We start from the raw sequence: 20,860 nt of genomic DNA, 5'->3' as shown, positions 1-20,860 counted from the left end.
GCAAGTGGTCCGTCGCGGGCGGAAAGGGAAAGCTGTTGGCGCGCGTTTAAGCCAAGATGACTTCTTGGCGGCTAGAACCCGCCCGCAGAGCCGCCATTTATCATCCAAAGCCCGCGCCAGACTTGCAACCACCCTTCATCTTTTATGTCAAGCTTGCGCTTGGTGAGTCTGTGAGGATGTCGGTCGCTGAATTTGATGTGATGCATGTCTACAGAAGATTGGTCGATGATCTCCTGAACCGTGCAGAACAGATCAAAGAAGATGCGCAGATAGAACCCCCTTTAACAGAAGCTCATTTGGGCGAATCGATATGGGCGATCCAAGGGGAAGAAAAGCAGTTGGTAGAACAGCTGAGCCAGCAGACACGATTTGCGGCAGTTGAACTTGCGTTCAGGGAAAAGTTCTACCGTCTCCTGGTATGACTCCCATTCAAAGGCTTAACTATGAAGCATGAGTGTGATGAGAAGCTAACGCTGCGCTATCTGTAGGCGAACACCACAATTGATGAGCCCTCATTTATTCGCATGTGGAATCTGCTTGACATAATCTCCATTTTTTCTGATAATGGTTGGCCCGGTCGTCATTAGTCTTGTGAACGCACAGCTAGCTGACCGTGCACAGAACAATGCGAGCCCGGTTTGATATTTTGGTTGATCGAGGAATTGCTCGATAGCCAGACCATTGATGGTTGTCGCAAGGTCTTTGATTATTTGGAGTCTCGCCGAGAACGGAATACAAAGGTTGATAATTTCTTTTGTCAATTCAACTCTCGCAGTACATCCGCTGATACCTTTTCAGAAACACTTCAAGCAAAAGAGCTTGATTATCCTCAGATCCTGCAATGAGCTACTCCGGAGGCTGTCCCGGGCAGAGGACACGGTATTTTGTGGCCGTGTCTTCATATTTCTGTTTCAGAGTTTCCCTCTTGGAGATAAAAGTGCTGTCAATCTTCGCGGCGAATATCACACCGAAAATGTTACCACCTTTGACGAGATTACCGAATCAGGAGCAAAGGAGAGCGATGATATGGATGTGGAAATGTCCGACGCAAAAGAACCACCAACGGCAACTGAAGCCCAGGGAGCTGATCATGATGGCCAACCACTGCCTTCAGCCAGCGATTCTCAGACGCTTGTACAAGAACAAGCCAAAGTACCGAAAGTTGTTGTCTCGAAAAGTCAAGACAAGGATACGGAGAAGGCAGTTGATTTGGACGCTCTGTACCCCGTTTTCTGGGGGCTGCAGGCATACTTCTCTGCCCCGACAAAAGTGTTTGACTCTCAGCATTTCTCATCCTTCAAGTCTGGCTTGGAGAGCACATTGACTGCGTTCAAGAGTATCAGAACAGACATTGAGAATCAAAGCGCCAGTAAGACAGCCGAGGAAATCCGGAAATCTACAAAGCGGAAACGAAGCGCGGATGCTCAAGAGATCGCGAGCAGTTTCAACCCTAAGTATTTGACAAGCAGGGACTTGTTTGATCTCGAAGTATGTACTGAAAAGGTCCGGAGTCTGATCATTACATGCTAACAATCAGTTGCAGGTCAACGACACAGCTTTCAGAAGACACGTCCTTGTACAGGCTTTGATTCTCCTGGATTTTATGCTTTCTCTTACACCGAAAGCCAAGGCAAAACTTGCTGATTTGACGAACAAATCGGTACTTTACGGTTTTGTACTGAATGAAGAAGATGTAAGCTGCTCGACATCCCCTCTGCTTTTCACATTTTCCCCGCGTCTTCCCACTCGCTCCGAAGACAAATTAACGGCTGCAGGCCAAGTGGGCAACCAAGATGAGAAAAGCTATCGAGGAATATCTACAAGAAGGCACTGGAGGTAAATTCTATTATCGCATGGTTGACACGGTTCTATCGAGGGATAAGAACTGGGTCCGTTGGAAAGCCGAGGGCTGTCCGCTTATCGAAAGGCCTGCCGTCTCAGTCGAAGAGTATCTCGGTGCTCGCGAGAATGCGACAAAGACATACGCAAATAAGCGCCTTCGTCCCTCGCCTATGGGCGCCCTGAATCTGAACTTTCTGCCCGAGGGAGAATCACTAGCAAGCGTCGAGAAGCTGAAGGAACCGGAGAGGTTTGTATCTTGTTGCCCCTGAATTTGATCACCATGTGGCTGACATTTATCAAGATATTCTGTTCCCTCCGCCGACTCGTTCATGATGGGCATCATGGATGATGAATTAGACATTGATACTGCTCATACGAAAGAAGACAAGGAAAGCGCGATTCGGGCGAAAGCGAGTAAAACCTGGCGCATTCTACGTCTTTCCGCTAAGGGCAAACTCGCGGCCTTTGACAAAATTGATGACGGCAAGAATTTGAAGGCTCTGTTTGAAGCCCCTCAACCTCCTGAGGGCACCACTCCTCCGGCTCATGAACCGGCTTCCCAGGCTTCGGAGTCCACAACTAAGGCATCCAACGATGCAGAACTCGAAACCGCAGCGTCGGGACAAGAAGAACAGCCAATCGAAAAGGTTTCCGCGATAATTTCCGAACAGACACCTGGCGATCTGAATGATGGCGATCAAGAAGCAGTTCCCGCGGCTCCCCAGGCGACCTGATGAAAGAAAGACATGCGACTTTCAAGTATCCTGGCGCTGAGATGAACTCTTGCACTTGGCCATCTTAGAGTCCAAATTTCGATGACTGTTTGGAGCTTGTTCTGCTACGACTCCATCAATCAACAAGGCGCCAATGAACTTGACACGAGTATTTTGCCAGCATCAGCGTCGCAATGCTACGTTGAGCGTCTTTACAGAGTACAGAAGATCTCAGGAAGATTTTGGACCGAGCTGTTAGCAATCTTCGTTTGAGAATGGACACGGTGTCTAATGCAAGATACGGTCTTCAAAACGAAGACAGCAAGGATGCCATCAGTCGCCGCAATTGGCCAATGGCCTATTTGATTGCTCATGAACTCGCCTCGTAAGTCAGGGGTCGCTGTCGGGTTGGGCTGTCGATATGCCGAAACGATATCTTCCCTACGTTCTCGAGTTCCTTGTGCCTGCCACGCAGCAGCAGACACTATCAGGGGAAAAGGGGCAAAATGGGGAGCAAATGAGAAAAGGAAAAACAAGGTAAAACGAAAACCATGAGGAGGAATGACGATAACAGCAATGCAATAATACTGCTTGGGTATCTTGGAACAGGCTGCAGAAGCTCTGACATCTTAGGCATCTTTTTTTTTTTTCACTTTTTTCTCTCTCTCTCAGTTCTCAAAGTGTGGATTAGTCTAGAAGGCTAGAAGCCAAAGAGGGCCAGTGCATCGGCCACCGGAAATTGAAGGCGTTCGGGCATCCACAAGGCCCACAGCCAGCCAGCCGGAGAATTTCTCGAGGTTTAAGGTGTGGGAGCGAAAACTGCAGGTGGACGCATCTGGAATTCTGGACACAGACCAGCTGAAGCAAGTTAGCAACGGAGCAACTGAGCATCTTTTGCTCTGGCCATCCAACACGAATAAGCTACGGGCGTGGGCCCGAGTCCTTAAGGGGATCAGCAACTCTAATCGGTAAAAAATCACAACCGATTGATGAAGAGAGTTCCTGCATTGGCAATATTATTATGTTCATTATTCACTCTTCTTTTTGGTGTCCCATAACCCACGAATAATAATCACCATCGTAATGGTTATCAGCTATGATACAGCGGGCATCATGGAAGTTTCTTCCGTGTATCCTGCCGATTCTTCCTTCTAGCTTAGTACCAAGGTGGAATTGGCGAGAAGAGTTCTTTCTGTGAGTGTTTTCTTTTGATTTCATTCTAGCTTTGTCTTCCCAGAGCCCAGACTCAATGACATCGCCTCCGGGGCCCCCTATTAAGCCGATGATGGTGTTTGTGGGAAATTACAGTGGTGCGTTTGGGGTGCTGTGTTTCAGGCAGATGATAACCAAGCAGCCGCAACAACCTCAGTTCCCATGATGGCTAACTACATGAATATGATCTGTACTTTGGAACATTCGGCAACGACTCCTTGGAGAAAAGATACTTGCGATCAGGGGGAAAACGGAAAAGGAGTACTCCATATGGATAGTGTCAAAAGTCCCGAAAGTGCCGGTACAATTCGGCGCAAGCATCTGTCGACTGTTGCCCTGGACATCTCATTGTAATTGTACCTTATCTCTTCAAGACGTAGTAACCAGCTAAGTACTACTTACAAGCTAGCCACAACCGCTTTACCAAGGATTCGCCGTCAAATATTGACAATAATGAATAATAATATCTACGAAATATGCGGTGCCTGGCATCGACAATCCAAGCGGCAGAATCCAGAATCCAGGTACAGTACAGTACGTCCATAGAACCTCGGCAGTGTAACCGAGGCCAATGATCATTCTGATCTCCAAATCACTGAATAACTAGGTACCATTGGATGAGGAATCTTATTACTCGATCCCTGGAAATATTACGTCCATAGGGAGCGAGGCACTAGAAATCCAACTTAGGCGCATGGCAGACCATCGATGATGTCCTTGCCAGGCCGTTAAAACGATGTTTCATCGTGGCCAACGACTCGCACGGACCAGCCGGGCTGGCTAAGGATGCAAGATGCATTGACTTTTGATATGATCCAACCATTCAAGTATTTCCAATATTGGAGAGGTGCTTAGCTGGCAGGAAATTCTGTCTCCTTTTCTTGGTTTTTGCAAGCAGATCTAGAAAAACACTTAGCTAGGTAAGGTACTCATGGCTCTGCTGTGGATGTATGATGACAGCATCTCCTCCTTAATCTTACTGGCTTGCGTAATATGAGCTTCGATACCCACTGTGATGGATTCATTTCCATTTTCTTCGATATATCTTGATTTGGACAAGGCGGATAAAAATGAAGGGATTGTTAGCAGGCTTGGCATCCTGAGATTTATGACGCTTCGTTGCTCACTACTGTTGTCGATCAACAATTCTGCGACCGATCATCCTCGATGGACGATTCGTTTTGGGACCGTCTTCCCCGCATCTTCGTTGCTACTTCTTAGTCCTTACTACTACCTTGAAGGGCACTGGATAATGGAGTATGGACGATGGACGTATCATTTAGCAGGTACGAGGGTGATGGATGAAATCGTTGTTCAGTTGTGATCGTCGCTCAACTAACCTCGTCTCGATCCACTTCAGCTTCTGTCAACAACTCAGCGCTTGAGGTTGAAACTGCTTTGATTCTTTGATATCTCATTGTTTCCTGGTTACTGTTCAAGGATCATGCCATATCCATCCACCCGTGGAGCTTGCTGAATGTTGCGATCTGCATTTCTGTTTCTCGCAACGCACTGCACAATTGCATGCACAGTATCTAATACTGTACGGACCACAGATCTGCCTCAAGGTACGAGATACCCTCCGTACCTTACAGACGCTAAATGGCTCCGGCTCTATTCCATACAATTCATTGAATAATGGATAATTTCCGACAAGGGACAGCGCTGTAGTCGGGATCTCAAGCGAGAACTCCGAGAATTTGTCCCGCTGTGATAAGATTTCTTGTCAAGCGAGGCTGCATATGATTCCTTCACCTATCTACCTATTTTTCCTGTAATAATAATCTTCTTCGACAAGATAAGTTTAGTTGGTCTTGCCGGACCGTCACTGCCACCGGACAGTGGAACTGTGGTTACATCCTCCTACTAGTAACCATCACTACACCACATTTGTCTGTAGTCCCGACTCTAAAGAGCAAAAGACTTAGGTACCCTATCAGACTGAGACCAGGTCTTAGGTACGAAGGATGGACTACGGACTATGGAGCACCCTCTTGTCAATCACCCACTGGTCTATCATCTCGATCATCGATCAGGGACTATCCGAGGATTCGCCATGGTCATGACTGGCTGATCGAAATGGAACTAGCCTCCGCTGTTGTGATCTGGATGATGGAAATTATTTGGCCGGTCTTGTCTCACCCATTAGGCACGGAGGATGAAATACGTCCGTATGTGTATCAGATAATGCATTCTCCATCATTTTTTCTGTTATGGACATCAGTTAACTATTATTATTATTGTATGCTGGTTTCCATCTTCCTCCGGATGCTCCTCTCTTTCGTTCTTTTCACCCCTTCCCTGAGCTTCCAGACTCTGTTCTTCTCCTGGAATCCCTCGGTCTGGCGTAGAGCCACAAGCCACCACCGTCGTACTCGGTACTTTTTAGCCTGAGATGCATACCTGCAGTCTTGCAGAGTGTAGACCGGACTACAGAAACAAGAATCGCTTTTTCGCAAATTACCCATCTTCCTCGCTTAAAACAATTGCTGCATCTCTAAATCTTAGGTGCATGATTACACCCCCCTCTTCGTTTCCCGTGTACCTAGCCGCCCTCTCTTCGTTGACAGTCCCTGGTTCTGTATCCAGTCATACATACTCCGTACAGAGACCACACTTACCTATGATCCATGGAGGTGATGCTAATTGATTGTTACGGTGAAGTGACAGACGCAACCTGACCCACCGATCCCACCTTCTCCCCACTTTCGGAAGAAACCTCCATTTTTTTTTTCCACCAGCACAGCTTCTCGGTTTCTCCTTCAATCATATCAACAGACAGTGCTCGTGGGCTAGGTGCCGCGATACTAATGATCGAACATCGAGAATGGTCATTCCATTATTGAAATCAATTATAATATTCCAGAGTACGGATAACCTTTGATGCTCTGTAATTCTGTGTTATTAATCATCGTCACCTGCCCTCTTCCTGGTTTACCCCATTTCGTTCACAGTGCGATGAAGACAATCAGGTTCGAATCTTGGACATTCCCCTCCTTCTTTCTCGAATTTCGCAAAAGATCCGTCCCCCTGGATGGGCTTGACACGGATGTTTCATAGAAGCTCCTGGTGGAGATTATCTCATACTGTTTATTCTCATGATCCGCTCCACTCCTCCTCGAAGGACCAAGGTGGAGTGTATGCACTAGACACTAACGATGCAATCGGTCATGGTCAGAATGGTCAGAACCGTTTTATTGACTAGCTGCAAACTCGGCTTGGGTATCATTCGGGTTAGTGCCCACGCTCGGTTCATTCTCTGCATCTCGCAGGCTTCAGGTCGCTAGGTGCATGGTCCGCTTGGTGGTCATTCCTGAGGTGGACTCTGCCCGTTACATGGGCGGTCGGTGTTGATGACCCTTGTCACTTGTCAGCTTATCGGACACACTACCATGATACCATCCTGGTCAATGGCTCGTGTTCCTCCGCGAATTCAAGCTATTCGCAAGTCAGAATCAGGTCACTGGTAACTGGTTGCTGACAAAGTTCCCACATCCGTACTGTCCTAGACTTCATTCTACAGCCAGTTGCAGGCGGCATTCAGTGCCATCCATGTGCATACTTGATTGTTCATTATGCCTGTGAAGGGTGCAGACATTTTAGGGTTGTAATTGCATACAGTCCAGTAAGTATTTCTTGCTTGATGAGTGGGGTGGGCGTTCACATCTCGAGGTTCGCTCATACCTAACCGAGGCTGTTTAAATATGTCTAGGTATTATCTAGCTACTCTTCAAGTTTAAACTGGCAGACTGGCTCCACTGTGCCAAAGGGTCAGCCGCGTCTCTTCCAGTCTCTTCGTTTCCATATCAGTCCAGTCAACAAGCTCTCGCTTGTGTCTTTCGGTTCCAAGCCACGAAGGGGCAAAAATGAAAAACAAAAAAAAAAAGGAAAAAGGAAACAGGATTAAACCCAAATTCACATTGGGAAAATAAAGGAAAAATACAAACGAACCAACGAAGACGTATCATGGATCGCCTCGCTTGACTTCCATGGTGTGGCAGGCGAGCCATCCACATTGGAACAGGGCGGCCGCCCCGGGTCTCCGGCGGCTTATGGAGCCAACGCATTGCTAGCGTCTTCGGTACGTCTTCCACATGGTGTCTCAAAGGACATCGAATTGTTGTAACTTGTTGGCTTGTCGCTGGCAGAGTCTCAGATTTCCCATACAGTACGGTTCACAGACGATCATCTCCCTCAAGGACATACGTAGTAGACTAGTGTCCAGGTTGCAGAGGAATTTACTGCAACTCCTACTTTTCCTCCATGCTACTGCGTAAGAGACCGTACTCGGCACCAGTTCTAGACAGGCAACCAGGGTCTATTTACCCTCTCAAACAACCGTTGGCCGGAGAAAGCATTTCTCCAGTCAGATGCCTGTCTTGAGAACGACACTTCTGCTGTTCCAGGCTTCCACTGACCTGCAAATCGTCTTCCTGTGCCAGCTCCACGCCGAACAATTCCCAGGAGCGGCAATATCCAGTCCCCTGGAAAAAAGAAATATCTCTCATACAATGGTACTTGTTGCTGAAGAGTAGCTTCCTTCTAGCAGTCTAGCTTACCGTCGTACTCTTCTGCTAATTTCAAACTCGAGTGCCTGAACCTCGATCGTGAACTTACTCGCGTATGGTCTTGGTCTCACTAACCTTAGCGACCATTTAGTTCATAGCCTCCGTACCAGTCGTTGCATGTGTTGTGTGCCTCGTTTTGTATCTTCCACTGCCTTTTTTTTTTCGCTCTTTTCTGCTGTCAAAGTAAATCTGATAATCTAGACGGTTCTGATATGCATCGTTCAATTCGCCACCGTGCCAACATGCGATACCCACCTCGATTCCTAAGACGGATTCAAATCTTCCTCCTCTATGCCGTAGACGGGCTCGCAGTTGATATTCGAGGCATCTCGACCGTTGACTCGAGGTCTGTAGCGTCTTTGGAGACGGAAAGAGGCAATAACCTTGTTGAGGATTTGACCCTAGTAGGGTCATCCCCTAGTCGAATAGTACCTTAGCCTTGGTTAGTAGCTTTCCGGCCGCATCCATCAGGAAATACAGAATACAACATCACCGAGCCTTCGATATGGAGAAATTGCTCCGTCCCCGGTCCAGTCACCTTGCCGCCACTTTTCTCTCTTGGACTGTCATCCTGTGTTTGTGTTGCCTCTTCCCCTCCTTTTCCCTCTTCTGGGTTTACTTCCTGCCACTATTTTCCTCTTTTGTCACCTGCAACCTTACTGTACCTCGAGTCCTAGACTTGACACCAATCGACACTTCAACGGACCAAGGCGCCACCGGAGGGCGATCAAGAGTGGTAGACCGTAGGTAGCACTTTAGTAGTATTCGTAGCATTATTTAGCATGGTCCAAGATCTCCGTCTCCCGAACCATCAAGCTGTGGCCCGTCCATTTTTCTTAGAGTTAGTACGGACTCTACCGTAGGCACTGGACCGATTGTTTATTCAGTGTATTTTCTGGAATTTATTCTATGCTCTGTTTATTTAGAATTCCCCATTCTGAACCCCCTCGGGTAGAATTGGTTACCCCTTAAAGAATCTATCTCCTTTAGAATAGCATATCATATGCCTGTGGGCTCTCATCTGAATCCCAGGGACAGTCATTCAGCATCATAGCCTGGAGGTAAGCACGTCTCCGGCTGGTTGTCCAATGAGTGAGAGGGATGAATTAACTGTGCCTTCTGCTGCATCCTTAGCATCATCCTCATCTACTAAACTGGCCAACTTTCTTTGAGCCCTCCGGTGGATCACTTTCGGACTCGAACAGGGCCTTGGTGCTTGGTCTAATCTCCCATGATCCATCCCATCACTGGCCTTATTTGATGATTAGCCGTTCTGTTCATTTCCAGTTTTGTTCGTTTCGTCCGCTCTCGCCTGGCCACCTACGCACTGTTGATTGTTTAATATTCTCTATAAACCCTCTACCACTACTACGTACCAGCCTACCTACCCACCGTCCTGTCACTCCCCGGCCAGTTCCAGGACCCGTTTGCGGATCCTTCTCCATTCTCCTGCTGTCGACCCTTGGCCTCAGTCGATATTCGACGTTCTCCTTTATCGTTCCGTAAAAGGACGGACAGATATTAAGTCAAGTCGAGGGGCGAAATAGGAGAAGGAGGGCTATCACACTAGCCTTGAGACAGCAGTCTTCTTCACTGGTCATCGTGGTGCTCCTTAATCAACCACGACGATCCCCATCCTTCTGGTTCGTTTCGTTTGACGCGTACTGGATATTGCCAGGAAGAACAACCAGGACCCAACTGCAGAACCTCACCAATTCATCCCCTGTATCATTTCTCGTCACCCTCGCCTCTGATTTGCCTGACGGACCCGGCTCGGAGATCCTGAGCTTCTTCAGCAAGCGCCCGGACATTACTTTGAGACCCACCTGGTGCGCTTCTGATTCACTTCAAGATCTTGAAAGATATCCCTTCTTCTCTCCTGAGATTTCATTGCTCTTTTTTATATTGTGATTTTAAGAGGCTTCCCCATTTGTCTGTCCTCTGCCAACAACGAAACTTGCCTGAAGCGAGAAGAGACCTCTCTACCATGTCAATCAGCGGGCCTTGCGTCTGGTTGTCATCGTTATCGCCTCCAGCTACATCTCATCTCTCTACGATCACGAACCACCTACCGTCAGCTTCCTGGAATAGTGAACAGGTACTTTCGAGGTCAAGGGTGACCCCGCCGAGGTTGCCCTACCCGGGGGAGAAGGGAGGCGATTCGTTTCAGAAGCAGGCAATCGACATGCGACCAGCTGCTGTACTCAAGGCTGAAAATGCCTTTTCAGCAACTAATCCTGTGGCAACATCGAACCATGTACGGTATTCGGAGGCAGAGATGCCACCACCAAAGGAAGCAGAAAACAGAAGCACAGAAGAGACGCTGTCACGGATGAGACTGGACCAGCTGAACCATAGCGAACCCCATCCTTCTGGGGTCTCAAGGCCAGCCAGCCCCGCTGCTCCAAAGGAATCTACACCGGAAGCTAAGAAACGGCCTCAGGAGGAGGCACGAGGGGACGAGAATGACAATTGTGAGGCAATGGGCATGTCTTCGGACGAAGGCGGAGATCAGAAGAACTCCTCTGACGCAAAGACTGACAAAAAGAAGATGAAGCGGTTCCGGTAAGCTTTCAAAATACCTTGATCCTTTCGACTGGTCGTGTTGTTGCTCGAGCAAAGAAACTAATTAACATCCGCAGCCTTACACACAATCAGACCCGTTTTCTGATGAGCGAATTCACTCGTCAAGCACACCCAGATGCTGCACACCGTGAACGACTTTCGAGGGAGATTCCTGGATTGACTCCACGTCAAGTACAAGTCTGGTTTCAGAATCGGTATGCTTCCCCTGTGTGGATTTCCTCCTTGGCCCGTCTCGGTCCACTAATCCATGTGTTTCAGGCGAGCCAAACTCAAGCGACTCACAAGCAACGATCGAGAGAGGATGTTAAAGTCTCGGGCTTTACCCGATGATTTTGACACAACTCAGGTTCTGCGTACCCCATTTGACAATAAAACATTATCAGAGACACCAGTTGCGTCACCCCGGAACTACGTGGCATCTAGTACGGATTCTAATTCTCTGAAGATGCTTCTTACGGACGGACTACAACGTATCAATGACGACGAATACGTGGTTTCTCCGCTGAGTTCGACATCCACCACAGGAAATTGTTTCCCTTCAGCTGGCCCTGACAGGACACCCGAACATTTTTCCCAACATGGCGCTCTTGGAACTCGACTGGCAGCAACCCTACCTGAACTACAACGAAACACCCGCGGGACCTTTCCTTTCCCTAGGTCGAGCAGCTTCTCCGAAGCCTCATTCAACACAGGACTGCATTTTCCCGGCAGGTTCTCGAGGCCAGGAGCCGAACCACTCAACCATCCCGGCTTGCCATACGCACGGCGTCCAATGGACTACGGGATTCCCAGGCCTGCCAATGGAATGGTTGTGGGTTACGATCATTCTCGGCCCATGGAAGGCTCAGTGTCGCCGACCGGCCAGCAGGAACAGCCCATGTCATACAACGTAGACAGTCACAGTATGTGACTCTCTGCTCATTTTTTATGTCGAAGTATTGTATACTAACGCGCCTCGAACAGATCAACAAGTCCCAAACTACCAAACCGCACTCACTATGCCAGCCCCAAAAGGCTTTGGCGGCATAGAGATGAACTCGCATCTGCAACCTCGACACATGCCCGCGTTACACTCGATACCAGTGTCGGATGCACCTGACTACCGTCCTTTCTCCTACGAGCATCACCCGTACGGCATGCAAACGGGAATACCTTATTCACAAGCCAACGCTTCGAGTATGAGCCTTCCTGCTTCCTTCCCACCGGAAACAGCAAGTGTTCCCCAAGCGACCGTCTCTGCTGGGGACCGGATCAATCACTCCCCCCAGATCTTGGACCCTTTGCGAGGGAAATTTGGCAACCCATCCTATGACTATGCCGGGTACATGTGACACGGAAACAACCTGGAATCTTCGCTCCATTCCTCCGTCTCGATACAACCACTGCCTCAGCTGCCTGTCCTATATAGTGGACACAAGGGGCCAACCTAATGTCTAAATCATTTCTATAATCCTCGCTTGACGGCTGATTGGTACCCTGCCCGATATTCGTGGGCCATGGGACTACATATTTTTCCAGAGGCTGTCTGATGGTCCTCACTTCTTTCTTGCTTGACCTCATCTCTGCGCATTCCACAATCCGGTTCCAAGGGAGGAAAATAGTTTGTATTTCATATTTTTTTTATATAAGGGAACACATTGCGTGGCGTCTTTTTCGTACGTTTGTCTGTCGTGTTTCTTTGGCTCACTTCTTCAATTTCATACCGGGGAACACCCTGCGGTCCTGGGATCTTTTCCTCTCTGTGCCAGTACACTGATGGATTTCCCATTGTGCGTGGATCTGTAGCCAGAAGGATAAGCTATTGTACAATATGCATACATTTACAATACAGCATGCAACAACCACAGAAGACGTCGGTCATCATTTCTTCTCTTCATGATGCTCTGGAGGTCGGGGAGCGCGTTTGATATGGGTGACTTAGGGCTTCGAATGTCAGTATGCTTGTCCAATAACATGATCTAGATTGACTGTAGATCAGACCAATCCGACACCTTAAGTAGCTGATTATCGGCGCGATAAAGAATAGACCAGCCTAGTAGCCCAATAAATGGACTGCTATTACTGAGACACAGGCTTAGTAGCTCTCACTGTCCTGATTCATGGTGAGTCTTTCGGCGAATCAGAGGCAGCCTGAAACAACGTCAGTCGAGACGAGGCAGGCAAATCCAGGAACCAGGTGGACATCGAATCAGAGCATAGTAAAAAGTAATCCGCCATCCATCTGACGCAAATCACTCGCAGCCTCCCGGGCGCAGGCGATCCAGTCATTGTCGTTCATAGCAACCCCAGATTCTGCAGCAAATCACAAGCAACAGAATTGCTGAAGGTGAGTCACGGGATTCGGCATTGCGACCAATCAACGAGCGGGCATTGCTAATCTCGCGATTGCCAGGTTGCAGGCTATGGTCATGCAATTTAGGATATAAATACTGCTGAATCTCGCGATAATTCTTTTTTATTTTCATCAGCATCTATTCAAGAACTGCTTCAAAATAATCATTCTCTAGGGCTCGTTCACCTGCCTCACTTTGTTGTTCTCGCTATTGCAGTTGTTGGATCTTTTTCGAGCTTTCGTCGTCGTTCCGGTTACGTCATACGTCATCCTTTGAAGTTCACAATTACTTGAAGCATCACCGTTTTCTTCTCGAGACTCGTCGAATCTACTCAAAACCACCAAGCAAGACAAAAGACAAAATGGTCCACCCATCTTCGACCTGCTGCAAGACCTCCGGTGATGGAAGCTGTGTCTGCGCAGCCCAGGCCAAGTGCTCCTGCGGCAAAGAGAACGCCCTCCACTGCACCTGCAACAAGTCCGCCACCGAGAACACCATCTCCGGACCCAGATGCTCATGCCGTAAGTCTCCCGTCGCCGTATGGAAAACAAATGACTTACTTTGTCGGTAGGAGCCCGTCCGGCTGGACAATGTACCTGTGAGCGTGCAACCACCGAGAACCACCCCGTGACAGGTGATGCATGCCCCTGCGGCCAGAGACCTTCTAGTACGTTGCATTGAGCGGAAAACCACTACAACTTAGTTACTGACTTGAGAATAGCGTCCTGCACCTGTGAGAAGGTCAGCGCGGTTGATGAGGCGGCCGAAGCCATCGAGATTGATTTCACTACTCGTGCTTGAGTGTTTTGTCGCATTTGATGACGTTTATGATTTTTCCGGGCCTGGGTTTTGCTCTCGGTGTTAGGGGCTTTGCTTGGTAATTCGAGGATTCATTGTATCATAGCTTGTTTGCTTTATGGCTGCATTGCTACTAGCGGCTTGAGTTGAGCTTGTGCTCGTTCCATGATATTACGATAATCCAATCCTAAGGGGTTGTCTTGGTTCCGAACGTTCTTATCTGGGATCTTGTAGCCATCGTAGATAGGAGTCGTGGACACACAACTTGTCCTAGTAGTGGTTCGTATGATAAGACCAGCTGACTGTCCAGATTATGTTTCACTCGGCTGTCACCGACTCACCGTACTCTATCTCAAGCTTTCATTATGGGCCTACTAAGCTTTTCCGCCCCAGCAACAGCAAGCACCATATAGAGCACATGCTTTCCACGAAGCTCTTGCGATGCTTCTATGGCTTCATATAGTGCAGTTCGCTTATCTAATACACACATGCACCTATGGCTCAGTGGTAGAGCATTCCACTTGTACTGTTGAGAAATGGCAATGGAAAGGTCCGCGGTTCGATCCCGCGTGGGTGCATAGAGCATGCTTTGCTTTTTGCACTCCTTTTTTCCTCCTTATTTTCCGTTTGTCCAGTCCAAATATCGCTGGAGCACAGCATAAACTTCCATTTTCTCTTTTATTATTTTTCTTTTTCTGAATTTTGAGATGATTGGTCTATATGTGCTTTACCTTCAAGGACCTTACAATCTTCGATGTGCCTGCACCGCCACATCGCAACAACATTAATCCTCGATTGTAGTGGGTCTCCGACGGATCAGCAGCGGAAGTGGCTTAACAACACGGAGAAACGGTTGCTCTGCTCCTGAATAGGCCGGGACCGCACATGGAACTCCTATTTTAAGACCTTGAGCTTGGCTTTTAATCTGTTCTATGGGTTACATTCCAGGTTCAATCCTATTCATGCGCCATATCTGACATTTTCTTCGGTCTTACGAAGTTCGCGAATTGCTGGTGCTACCCTCGAACGATTTACCCCTTGTCGCAGCCATCCCCTCTGGACCCTGTTTGCGCTGGTAGAGCTGCACAGCATCTCGTTCGCGCCATGTCCAAGGTGTTTTGAAGAAGAGTCCCTCAGAACTACGAACTAAGTGAACGCCGAAACCGGGATATGTGTGTATGACACGGTCCGATTGAGCGAATCCCACCGCCGCGGTGTCTGCGCTTTTTGCGAGGAATCGACGGAACCCGTCTCTGAAAGCACAGAGTGTGCTCGACAATCCACCCCACCCATCATGTCGTCTATGCGAGGTCTCGTCCAGTTCATCGCCGATCTGCGTAATGCGCGAGCGCGCGAACTCGAGGAGAAGCGGGTGAACAAGGAGCTGGCCAATATCCGGCAGAAGTTCAAGGCCGGCAACCTGAACGGCTATCAGAAGAAGAAATATGTCTGCAAACTGCTATATGTCTATATCCAGGGGTATGATGTTGATTTTGGTCATCTGGAGGCTGTCAACTTGATCTCCTCCAATAAGTATTCGGAGAAGCAGATTGGGTATCTGGCTGTGACCCTGTTCCTGCACGAGCAGCACGAGCTGCTGCACCTGGTTGTTAACAGTATCCGGAAAGATCTACTTGATCATAATGAGTTGTTCAACTGTTTGGCGCTGCATGCCGTTGCCAATGTCGGTGGACGGGAGATGGGGGAGGCGCTGAGTACGGACGTCCATCGGCTGCTGATTTCCCCGTGAGTATCGCTGTTTTGTTTCTGGTGAGTGCGACGACTAATGAGGCTGTAGGACATCTAAAGCCTTTGTGAAGAAAAAGGCTGCCTTGACCCTGCTTCGACTATACCGAAAATACCCTGGCATCGTGCAGAACGAATGGGCCGAGCGAATGATTTCTTTGATGGACGACCCGGATATGGGCGTCACCCTGTCTGTCACATCTCTCATCATGGCATTGGCGCAAGATAGGCCGGAAGAATACAAGGGTAGCTATATTAAAGCTGCGCAGCGTCTCAAGAGGATCGTGGTCGACAACGAGATCGCGCCTGATTATCTGTACTACCGTGTACCATGTCCTTGGATCCAGGTCAAACTGCTGCGCTTACTTCAGTACTATCCCCCCTCCCGTAAGTGTTATATCTCTATCATACGGTCTTTTGTTCTTCAAGCTCACCCTCTTTGCAGAGGACAGTCACGTCCGGGAAATCATTCGAGCATCTCTGCAACAGATCATGACTACGGCCATGGACACACCGAAGAATGTCCAGCAAAACAATGCTCAAAATGCCATTCTCTTCGAGGCTATCAACCTTCTTATTCATCTAGATACCGAACACAACCTCATGATGCAAATATCCTCCCGTTTGGGTAAATACATTCAGTCGCGAGAGACCAATGTCCGCTACCTAGGTTTGGAGGCTATGACACACTTCGCCGCCAGGGCTGAAACTCTTGATCCCATCAAGAAGCACCAGAACATCATCCTAGGTTCTCTTCGGGATCGAGATATCAGCGTGCGGCGCAAAGGGTTGGACCTGATCTATAGCATGTGCGACACCACGAACGCGGCTCCAATTGTGAACGAACTTCTACGGTACCTGCAGACCGCGGACTACGCCATTCGAGAAGAAATGGTACTCAAGGTGGCAATTCTTACGGAAAAGTACGCCACGGATGCTCAGTGGTACATCGACATTACATTGAAACTGCTTTCCTTGGCCGGCGACCATGTCAACGAGGAAGTATGGCAGCGAGTCATCCAGATTGTGACCAACAACGAAGAATTACAAGCCTATGCCGCACACACGCTTTTAGGTTACCTGAAGACGGACTGCCATGAGAGCTTGGTGAAGATCGGTTGCTATGTCCTCGGAGAATTTGGCCATTTGATCGCCGACAATGAAGGCTCGAGTCCCATTGAGCAGTTCTTGGCTTTGCAAGGGAAGATGATCACCAGCAACGACAACACACGTGCCATGATCTTATCCTCGTTCATCAAATTTGTTAATCTCTTTCCCGAAATCAAGCCACAGCTCTTGCACATTTTCCGTCTCTACAGCCATTCACCCGACACCGAGTTACAGCAGCGCGCTTTTGAATACCTGACCCTGGCAACGCTTCCCACAGATGACCTCCTCCGGACCGTGTGTGATGAGATGCCTCCATTTTCTGAGCGAGCCTCTATTCTTCTGTCTCGGCTGCATCAGAAAACGGCCGGCACGACCGAGAAGAAGACATGGGTCGTAGGTGGCAAGGATGCTAACGCGGACAAGAAAGAAATTCTCCTAGCGCAGAACACCGGACTCAAGCGTACATTTACCACTATTGTCAATGGTACTAAAACCGGAGTCAACGGGTCGGCGGCGTCGTCAAGCGCCTCTGGCGACCTGGCCGGGCTCGACCTCAGCGCTCCGTCTGCGCCCCCGCCCAATATGGCCAGTGCAGCTCATCTTACGCCTGACTGGGAACCCGGGTATAATAGACTGTACTTTGCGGATGAAGGCGTGCTCTTCGAGGATGCGCAAATCCAGGTTGGCTTGCGGTCCGAGTATCGTGGCCACATGGGCGTCGTGAAGATTTACATCTCCAACAAATCCTCATTCGCGATTGGATCTCTGACGACCACGCTGGACAACCCTGCAGCTCCAAACCTGAAGATTGATAGCAAGAGTCTCCCAGAGCCTTCTGTTCCGGCCGCCGGTCAAACCCAGCAGACGCTATTCTTTGAGGCTCACGGGCCGTTTAGTGAAGCACCCACCATCCGTATCTCATACCTTGCTGGAGCGCTTCAGGCTTACACCCTGCAGCTCCCTGTGCTGATGCACCGCTACATGGAGCCGTCGACTTTGTCAGCAGAAGAGTTCTTCAAGCGGTGGAGGCAGATTGGCGGTCCACCGCTTGAGACGCAGCACACTTTCGGCGTCACTGCTAAGGCGAAGAACATCAGCGAGGCCTTGACACGTCGACTTGTGGAAGGGTTCCACTGGAAGATCCTGGATAATGTGGATCCCAACCCCAATAACATCGTCGGATGTGCTGTGTACCAGTTCCAGGGCGGGAAGACCGGATGTCTTCTACGACTGGAGCCCAACTATGAACGCAAGGTAGGGATTTTCTGAGCACGAGTCCCCCACACTTTACTGACATGAATTTCCGCAGATGTTCCGGGTCACCATTCGGGCCACGCAAGAAGCCGTGCCGCAAGCACTAGCGAAACAGATGGAGCAGAAACTGGCGCAAGGCGCATCGGACGAGATGTTCGGTTCACGATGAACAAATGGAAATAGCCAACGATGAACTGACATCTGACAAGATGAGGGATGGTCTTATGACTGATTAATAATATTGTCGCTCCGGAGTTTTCTCCAAAGGCGAGATTGCCTTTTGATGTAATTATTGACGCTAGCAAGGTACATATATCCCCGTGGCTTTGAGCGGTATTCAAACTGTACAACATCCTTATTGTATGTGCAATTTTCCCACCGCAAGCTGTGGCATAGCCTGCTGGCCGGTAGACAGGACCTCCTCCTCTGATGCAACGCCCATAGTAATGCAAAAGTCGTAAATCGTCACTTTCCCCACATCATCTACACCACCTTTGCCTCGGACTTGGGCGGCCTCTCACCGAAAATAGTCGTCCCCACCCGAACCTCATCACTCCCCAGCTTGATAGCGCCCTCAAAGTCCTCACTCATGCCCATACTCAGTTCCAGCTCCGCATCGGCACCCTGCAGCCCCAGCTCCCTAACGATGCGGTCCCGCGTCTCGCGCAAACACACAAAATCCTCATTCTCCGTCTCCGGCGTCGTAGCCTTGGACCGCGCAATCGCGCCAATAGTCATCACACCCTGCAGCTTCAACCGCGGACACTTCTCCCGGATGAATCGCGCAAGCGGCACCGCACCAGCCACCGGGTCCACGCCGGCCTTGTTCTCCTCGCCCGAGGTATTCACCTGCACGAACACACGCAGCCGCTCCTCGTGGGCCGCCGCACGCACTTCCTCAGACCGCTCCCCCCACCCTCTATCCAGCAGCGAGGCCTTCTTCTCGCTATCGACGGACTCGACGGCCCAGAGCGCGCGCACGTCCCGGGCGAGCGTGACGCACTTGTTCGACTGCAGCCCGCCGATGAAGTGCCACCGGATACTTGGCGGGAGGAGCTTGGATTTCTCGAGCAGTTCCTGGAGGTAGTTTTCGCCGAAGTGGAGGTGGGTTGTTGGGGGGTTGTGGAGGGCCAGGATATCGGCTGCGGGCTTGAGTTTTGAGACGGCGATGAGGCGGATGGGTTTGGTGGCGGGGCGGTTGGCGTTGAGGGCGGCGGTGCTGACGCGCGAGGTCACGGAGGAGAGGTTTGAGAGGAGGGTTGCTGTGCGGGAGGGTGAGGCGGGCATGATTGTTGTTGATGTTGATGGTGGTGGGGGTTGTGGTTGTTGTTGTTGTTCGGTGGAAGTCATTGGAGGTGGTGTTGCATCAGCTCTTGTTATGGTGTGGTAGGAGTGGTTGCGCAGTGCTGTCTCAGGGTTGACAGTATACCAGGTCTGTATAGGATTAAGAATACGGCTTATAGTGGTGACAACTACCAGGTTCAAAATAGTAGTGACGAATTTGCATTGATATGCGAGGATCGGTGGATGCCGATGGAGGGTTGATGCCTCAGTCATCGAACCCAGTAAGGTACTACCATACTCCGTATACTAAGCCCAATTTGGTTGGACGACGTCTGTCTTACAAGGTAGCCACGTGATGCTCGGTAACCGGCGCCAACGACGAATGACAATCCAGTGTCGGACGCTAAGCCTAAGCCTTTTAGGTACTAGCGTTGTACTCCGTACTGTCAGGGGAAACTCAGCGATTCCGTTTTCGGCGAAATTCTGCAGGTCCAGAACTGACGACGTGATCGTCATCGTCATCACTCTTTTGATTATCAGGAGATGATGATCATTCGGATGTCGGAGTCTGCGCAGGATCTGGCGGATTGGCGGGAGTCAGGACTCAGGACCTCACTAGTGCAGATTTGCAGTGGAATACGACTACGAATCTACCTAACAATCTGGATCCTCAGACTGACACTGAAGTGGTCCAGCAAACCCACAGCCAGATGGAGCGAGACAGTCCATCCAATTTCCGTGGGCTCCATTCATCTCCATTCTATAGATCAATCCTCTGACTGACTGGCTACACTTTTGTATGCCTCATTTTCATTATTCAAGTCAGAGACTCAAACTGAGACAAATGTCTTTGTTTCTCTGACTGTGGTCATTTGATCGGCCTGCTGACAGCCAAGAATTACCCTGCTGCTCGGCATGAGGCGCAGTTGGCTGCTGTGCATTGTTCATGATTAATGGGCCCATTCAGGCGTCTCGAACCAAGCAAAAAGAGGGAATAAAATGTAAAACTCAATCTGAACAGTAGTAGTCCAGCTTCATCTGTCGAAATCCAGGCGCCTAAATCAGCCGCTCACCGGGGGAATCTGACACTGGAAGAAAAGGCGATTGGACCATTGCGCAAGCCAGTAAGCCTTCGTTCCTTGGAGGCAAATATTAATAGATACGAAATCTTGCAGTGAAGGATTTGAATACTAAGTAGATCCAAGAGATATTAGAGGAGCCAAAGTAACCAAGTCATGACCATCTGAAAGTGCTACTACTACAACTCTCCTGTTCCACTGGCGCTTCTTCATTGTATATTGACGTCAGTTACATTCTGTTGCAGTCTTAGCATCATCATCATCATCATCATCATCATCATCATCATCATCGTTGTCATTGCTATCATTTCTTCTGGAAGATACAGGCTGGCCTG

General features: G+C 49.3%; 5 protein-coding genes across 5 annotated transcripts; 4 read left to right on the top strand and 1 right to left on the bottom strand.

The window, feature by feature from the left end:
• Positions 1 to 56: 56 nt before the first annotated feature.
• On the top strand, positions 57 to 2,576 carry CDV56_107851 (THO complex subunit THO1/HPR1; the record flags this gene model as incomplete). Its single annotated transcript, XM_026761470.1, has 7 exons — positions 57 to 416; positions 489 to 567; positions 622 to 740; positions 799 to 1,488; positions 1,544 to 1,693; positions 1,776 to 2,089; positions 2,144 to 2,576. The coding sequence occupies 7 exons, from the start codon at positions 57 to 59 to the stop codon at positions 2,574 to 2,576; spliced, it is 2,145 nt and encodes a 714-aa protein (XP_026616128.1).
• A 7,944-nt stretch (positions 2,577 to 10,520) lies between these two features.
• CDV56_107460 (homeobox domain-containing protein) lies at positions 10,521 to 12,252 on the top strand (the record flags this gene model as incomplete). Its single annotated transcript, XM_026761079.1, has 4 exons — positions 10,521 to 10,900; positions 10,978 to 11,115; positions 11,180 to 11,823; positions 11,885 to 12,252. 4 exons carry the CDS (start codon positions 10,521 to 10,523, stop codon positions 12,250 to 12,252), a joined length of 1,530 nt encoding a protein of 509 aa, XP_026616127.1.
• Positions 12,253 to 13,615: 1,363 nt separating this feature from the next.
• CDV56_107383 (putative copper resistance protein Crd2) lies at positions 13,616 to 14,055 on the top strand (the record flags this gene model as incomplete). The annotated part of the gene is made up of 3 exons (XM_026761002.1): positions 13,616 to 13,775; positions 13,826 to 13,921; positions 13,976 to 14,055. 3 exons carry the CDS (start codon positions 13,616 to 13,618, stop codon positions 14,053 to 14,055), a joined length of 336 nt encoding a protein of 111 aa, XP_026616126.1.
• Positions 14,056 to 15,346: 1,291 nt separating this feature from the next.
• On the top strand, positions 15,347 to 18,331 carry CDV56_107173 (AP-2 complex subunit alpha; the record flags this gene model as incomplete). Its single annotated transcript, XM_026760792.1, has 4 exons — positions 15,347 to 15,798; positions 15,851 to 16,185; positions 16,244 to 18,162; positions 18,218 to 18,331. The coding sequence occupies 4 exons, from the start codon at positions 15,347 to 15,349 to the stop codon at positions 18,329 to 18,331; spliced, it is 2,820 nt and encodes a 939-aa protein (XP_026616125.1).
• Positions 18,332 to 18,645: 314 nt separating this feature from the next.
• Positions 18,646 to 19,449, bottom strand: CDV56_107119 (YggS family pyridoxal phosphate enzyme; the record flags this gene model as incomplete). Its single annotated transcript, XM_026760738.1, has 1 exon — positions 18,646 to 19,449. The coding sequence occupies one exon, from the start codon at positions 19,447 to 19,449 to the stop codon at positions 18,646 to 18,648; it is 804 nt and encodes a 267-aa protein (XP_026616124.1).
• Positions 19,450 to 20,860: the final 1,411 nt, after the last annotated feature.

The sequence above is a fragment of the Aspergillus thermomutatus genome, assembly GCF_002237265.1.
Source record: "Aspergillus thermomutatus strain HMR AF 39 chromosome Unknown NODE_49, whole genome shotgun sequence".
In the NCBI taxonomy this organism is placed as follows: domain Eukaryota; kingdom Fungi; phylum Ascomycota; class Eurotiomycetes; order Eurotiales; family Aspergillaceae; genus Aspergillus; species Aspergillus thermomutatus.
The sequence above is the reverse complement of the archived record's forward strand: the minus strand, read 5'-3'. Positions and strand labels throughout refer to the sequence as shown.